The 6,433-nt window shown below is 38.5% G+C and overlaps 1 protein-coding gene across 2 annotated transcripts; it reads right to left on the bottom strand.

The window, feature by feature from the left end:
• Positions 1-1,053: 1,053 nt before the first annotated feature.
• On the bottom strand, positions 1,054-6,195 carry LOC149551561 (putative transcription factor PosF21). Of its 2 annotated transcripts, none has more exons than XM_089787057.1 (4): positions 4,424-6,195; positions 3,067-3,256; positions 2,788-2,872; positions 1,054-1,680 (listed from the first exon to the last, which is right to left on the bottom strand). In XM_089787057.1, exons 1-4 carry the CDS (start codon positions 5,290-5,292, stop codon positions 1,355-1,357), a joined length of 1,470 nt encoding a protein of 489 aa, XP_089643183.1. In that variant the 5' UTR covers positions 5,293-6,195; the 3' UTR covers positions 1,054-1,354. The 2 variants fall into 2 exon arrangements, with proteins under 2 accessions (XP_089643183.1, XP_089643184.1); XM_089787058.1 differs by having other exon boundaries at positions 3,124-3,256; positions 4,424-6,184.
• Positions 6,196-6,433: the final 238 nt, after the last annotated feature.

Raw genomic sequence — 6,433 nt, 5'->3', positions numbered from 1 at the left:
GGCTGACAGAAGATCTTAGCCAAAAAGTGAATCAAGGTGAGGCAACCCTTAACTCAAATCTTCGGAGGAGGCTAAATAGAGATGTCAGCATTCAGCATTCAGCAAACAGAAATGAAATCCTCCGTGGGAGAGGTAGAGACAAAATTAGTTTATGTATAAGTCTACAACAAACAACCTGTAGGATAATGTGGCAGAACAATGAATTATAGTAAGGAAATTAACAGTTTTTTATTGGTAGCTTAGTAGCTTATTTACGTGCACTTTGGAAGCTTGTATTTGATCATAATCCTTGTATGCTTTCGTTGTTCCAGGATCTTAAATTGTGTGCAAACTGTCGGTAACATTACTGATTTTCAGTGGAAAAACCCAACAAATATCAGAAAATTGTGTGCAAACTACATTCCACCGGAAAAGTGGGAAAAATTGCCTACATAATCATTGATTCGAATCCAAATATATACGCGACAGTGAAATATCGTTGATAATTATTTGTTCTAGGAAGGTGTTCAATTAGCCCTCCTAGAGGGAAGGGTAATGCTATCAGGAAAATGATATATTCACTATACCAAAGCAGCCACTATGAAGAAACTCTAGCGTTTGTTACTGCAGCAACCTATGTATTACTTGAACTTTATTTTAATTTTAGTTTTTTGAAAAGGTGAGACATGTATGTTTCATTTGTAGCATAGTTAGATGCAATCCTATTACTATAAGCTATATGTAGACTCATACAAACCACTTAATATTATAGCCACTTGGTGTCGTAGGCTATAAAGAGTCTCTGTTGCTTTCTTCTATTGTTTCTCAAGAAATCTTGTATAATCTATGAAGACCGCTATAAGACCAATCTGGCAAGGCAAACGGCGATTCCCATTCTCCCTCCAAAACGAAGCTAGTAGAGGAAACAAATTGAACATAGCTTAGAGAAAGCACAGCAAAGATGTGTCTCAAATCATTGCCCATAGGATTAAACTTCAGAAGGCAAAGAATGCAATTTCAGGGTCAGGGCATCGAGCATTGATTATAAAGTCTTAAGCCTTTGAAACTGCCAAATGCCAACAAACAGGAATTATCAACCTGTATCTCAAGCTGCAAGTGAAATTCTTGCTTTAGCGTAAATTATGTCCAAATGTTCTAAACAGAGATGCCCCACAAAGAATGGAATAGAAAAGAGAATAAATTAAAGTTCACATACTTTCAAAGCTAAATATCTAAAGCAGGCCAAGTCCTTCGAGGCATGCCTTACATACTACAACACTGATTGCTGGTCCAAAGAATTTCAAAAAATAATTGAACTGCTAAAACTTGCACCATGATTCTCAGGATTATTCAAGTTTTATGGCGCCCCATAACCTCAGTAGTTACACCCTGCTTCCTGACCAGTGGAAACAGGTAATCCCTCGGAAGTCATGGTGAAGTCAGAAAGGTTATCCCTATGGCCTTGCAAAGATGCAGTTCCTCCATTACGTATCTCCATAGCTGACTGTTGCGACTGCAAATGAAGTTGTTGGAGTTGATGAGCTGCTAATAGAGTATGTGAGGGTTGGTGCTGGACCTGATAGTATTGTTGATTATGCCCAAACGATGGCGTCCCAAAGTTCATCACATGCCCACCATTAGCCATTTGCCCAGTTGCCAGCTTCAACCTCTGTACCTCATCCCTTAGAGCATCATTTAGAGCTGCGACAGTGTATGCAAGTTCCAATATGCATCAATTGTAATGAGCATAATTATATAGTCCCTCTTATTGCCAGGCACACGAATATTAGATCTAAACAAATATGTTAAGAACAACTGTTAAAGATAATAGATTTCTCTCCAAAAGAAACAGAGCCTTTGAAATAATTTTCTGTAATCATAATTTTTTTCAGTTTGTTTCACTAAATATATTGCACTTCAACAGCTGTATTGATGATAGTTACAAAAAAATCAACATCTGGATTCATAGGTCTCGAGATAAGGCCAGCAGACAATCATTTTTCCAGTTGTATTCTTGCAAAAAAAAATATTACCACGGGGCTGGGCATAAGGGTCAGTTACTAAACAATTTCATCGGATGGTTACAGCAAATATGTGATGATGAATCATCACAACCTATAACAATTGCATATGCATCTGAAGGCAATGCTCTTGTTCACGGACTAATATGAGATCAGTAAATCTGCACTTCCTACTACGGACCATAGCAGCTCAATAAATATGAAAGATGATAGCAGAGCATCTCTTTTCTGTACAAAATAACTCATAAAGAAAGCTAGAAGAAAAACTAAACATTGCCCATGAAAATAACAGTCAGAAAGAAAGATCAGACAACCATGATTTTGGATGGTTGTATTTTGCCATCACCCTGAATCAAGGAAATTTTGCTTATGGCACTGGCTCTGAAAATTCATTGCCACCCATAATTTCCATAGCTTATGATTTTTTTGTTTCATGAAATGGGAATTATTCAGAAATACTGCCTGAAAGACTATGGTTTCAGCTGTGTAGGGTTCAGAAATTAAAGATTATTCAGTTAAACCAGGTGATTGAGCAGATTAAAAGCCTGACATTGCACTTGTTCAGAGTTGTCCTCGTACCACTCCCTGACTGATACCAAAATTTTCTAATTCATTTCAGGTACTTGTGGATCTCTAGCCATACAACATTCTAGGAATTTAATTTCATTTAGACAGAATCAAAAACTAATTTTACAGTCTGGGAGAGTTAATTGTGCTCTCTGGGTATTATGTGAATACACAATTTTAAATGTGATCATATCTAACAAATATTGGACTAAATAAGTACCGTCACGCAGGTGAACCTGTTGCTCCATGGATTGCAATCGTAATTTCAATTCATTATTTTCAGTGGTTAGCCCATTTGTATCCCTCTGTCCACGAAAAAAATTAAACATTAGACTAATTCAAGATAAGCACACATAAGTTTCCTTGCCAATAATAGTGAAAGACAATACTTTTCTACAACAGTCATATGGTTGATATTTGATGCTTACACACAGCAGACAACTCCACTTTCTGTGATTTATTCTTACCAACTAAAGTTGGTGCCTAAATAAGCATGTACCTGTAACATGGTCAACTGTGCAGAAAGAGTAAAGTTGGTGCATAAATAAGCATCTACCTGTAACATGGTCAACTGTGCAGAAAGAGTAGTAGCTTCTGTTTGCAATGTTTGCACTTTCCTTTCTAATTCTGATATATATCTCATCTTTCGCTCTTTGGACCTTGCTGCTGATTGGCGATTTGCCCAAATTCTGTTAAACAATAACAGCAGATAAAATTCCTTTTTCAATGTATAATAACCATGTTTGAAGGCTAGACTCAATCTACGCATCTCAAGCTGAGTTCAAAAACTATATGTACAAGAACCCACATAAATGATTAAATATTGATGTGCAAAATAACCCAGTTCCTTGGAAATCAAACTCAAAGCAGAGAGGTAACAAATGCAGTCAAAACGATTTGCACAAACAGGTGCAGTAAAGCAATGATGATCAGATCAATGACCATTTGCTGATAATAAGAAAAGAAGGAGAATCTTTACTTTACTAAATCAAAGAACTGCATCTAGAATAAGGGTGTTATATCAAATCCTTAAAAGTCATTTTTAAATATGTTTATGTGGATGTCAAGTGCCCTGCAAAACAGAGCATATCTATGCTGCTATATAACAATCTGTTTTAAAGTCTTATGCTGATAATGTAGGGTTTGATGAGCTATTGCTATTACACTCGTATTGAAAATTTTAGCCCGTCCACAGGAAGCCGGTATATTTCATGCATAATAGACGAGATTCGGAAAAAGGAACTCTGCCTTACACAACAATAATACAATTATACGAAGAACGCCTGCAATACCGGAAAAAGCAACAAAATGCAAGAGAAATGAAATCCAGCTGCGTGGATGAACAATATACGAAAAACAAAGGAAAATAAACAAGGATTGAGAAATTTAATTATTAAAATATCAAGACCCCGTAAAAGCAAGGCACCAACATCCAAGGACAAATGAGATAGCAGAATCAAACGAAAGCTGACACAATGTCAACAGAAGCAAATTTAATGCTGGGTTCTATGACTAAATATGATATGCAGAAAGATCGATATAATTAGAAGAATTTACATCTGCGCTTCAATTACTATCGATTGAATAATCATCTTCAGAAGATTTATTAGCATTTTCCTCTTTCACTTGAAACATTTTGTTTGCGTCATTCTATGTGTAAGCATTTAACCAGAATGTTAAAACATTTAATTAAAACACACTCATCTTTGAATTATATGAACGGTTACTGAAGACAGGTTGATAGGTGAAATGAATAAGGAAACTTTATCAAACCGCCGCATCCACATGTCTACTATTATTTTGTCAAACTAACTGTGTGGCAGTTGAAAATAGTATCAGTTTTTCATGAGTCCTACCTCTTAGCCCTTTTAGGATCAATGAGTGCAAGATCAGCTAGCTTAGCAGCTGACATTGCCTTCTTTGTCTCCGCCAATGATGGCTCCCCGCCAGAAGCTCCGTGATGCTCAGGCTTAATGGACGTAAACCCATCCATAGACTGACTGTGTTGATGCCGTGCACGAGGTCTATCAGCAGAATTGGCACCACCACCCCCAAATGCACCATTGTTGTTTTGAAAACCAGAAAACCCTCCATCCATAGACACGCTTCTAGAGTGATGACCGGGTTGTGGGGGAAGCACTGGCCCTCCCTCTGATCCGGATCTTGATGCAGGAGCAGCAAGGGGTGGCTGTGACAAAGAATTGGAAAATGAAGTGAATTTGTCCATATCAATGTACATGGAGAATAGATCATCATCTGCTTCATCTGAAAGGGTAGGGCAATCTGAACCCACAACCCCAAGCTCACGGTCAAAGCTTATATCATCTGGAAGGCGAACAGCAATTTCAGAATGTGCCCTTCTATGGCCTCTTTTGCGAGGGGGCATGTCGGGCATTTTGTTCACATCAGTACTAAACATTGCTGAGGAAGCAGAGTCCTGCATTTGTGCATCAACTGAATGGGACGCAGCGGATCTCCCAGAGGACAAAGACGAGGGTGATGGAGATGCAGATGGGGATGGCTCTCGTTTTACACTGAACGCATTTGTAGTAGATGGGTATGCACCATACCTCGGTGGCGGCTGAGGAGCTTGGGATTGAAGTGGGTAGGCATTATTATTATTAGTAGTAATATTTGTATTGTTGTTGTTGATGTGGGTGTTGGAATTTTTTACGGACGGATCAGATTGCAGGCACCCAACAAAACCCTCTTCGTTATTCTCCATAGATCCAGTGACAAACAATTGACAAACAGCAGGAGACGAGAGATTAGTATTATCTAGAATCTATATGAAAAGCCACAGGATTCTATACCTCATTGCGCGCATCCATAACAGACCCGGCATACATACAATGAATGCACCCGTGAACGAAAAAGATGTGGGTATGGGGCAGTTGAAAGATTCAAAGACAGGCTAAGCTGGTGCAACAAAAAGAAAACGGGAAAAACTTCAACTTTTGCTGATAAGCCTAAACACAACCAAAAAGTGGCGAAATTTCAGGGATGAAAGATTTCAACGAGGGCGACAGTGTGTTTGTTAGTTATTTCGCAATTTGACTGCGATTGGGATCATTATCACTACGCTACAAAACAAAAATGCAGCAGATATAAGACCTCATCTTAACGAAGGCAATGGACGGTGGCAGAAGCTGCTGCAGTTCTTATCGGCATCGTACAGTGTGGATATCCCTACATGCCCCGGTCGGCAGCCACTCGCCCATTTTGTCAAACAGTTGGCGTGCAGACATTTTGTCAAACACGTCGTGTGAATCCATCTCGCTTTTAAAAATGATGTCGTTCGTCCCAGTTTGGTTTGCTATGCTCTTGTTTTAAACATGTCTGTCCTCCATATTTTAATCTCTCCGCCTGCTATGGGCTGTGTACTTAATCGAGATGTTTGACTGATCTAATTGACTACCCACTAAAACAGGGGAGAAGCTATCATGTATAATGGCGCGTGTACATTGGTTAGAGACTGATTTGCGCTTCTTTTTAGCACTCTTGATAGTATCTCCCTTAAGAGAAAGTCATCGCTAGAGCCATGCCTATTTAGTCCTGCAATTACTTACTCCCTGCACTTTTTAAAGCAGGACTCATTTGACTTTTTACATTTCTCGAGGATGAAGTTAAAAAGTCATGTGAAGGTTCCTTTCCCATGGAAGTGGAGGTCCTAGGGTTCTTACCTAGTTGAAGTAGAGATTCATGGGAAAGTTATGGCATAGTTACTTACGGGTTTCCAATTAATTTGGTTTGAAGTAGATGGTAGCTTGTGGAATTAATTGGAGTTTTTTTTTTAAACTAGTATATTTAAACAAGCCAAAAATGTTGGGGGATAGAAATTATTCTTTTCATTAAAAGTAGTTGTC

Source organism: Cupressus sempervirens, chromosome 6 (assembly GCF_028749045.1).
Source record: "Cupressus sempervirens isolate cs-2001-9-10 chromosome 6, ASM2874904v1, whole genome shotgun sequence".
In the NCBI taxonomy this organism is placed as follows: domain Eukaryota; kingdom Viridiplantae; phylum Streptophyta; class Pinopsida; order Cupressales; family Cupressaceae; genus Cupressus; species Cupressus sempervirens.
Note: the sequence above shows the minus strand (reverse complement) of the source record. Positions and strands in the feature narration are given on the sequence as shown.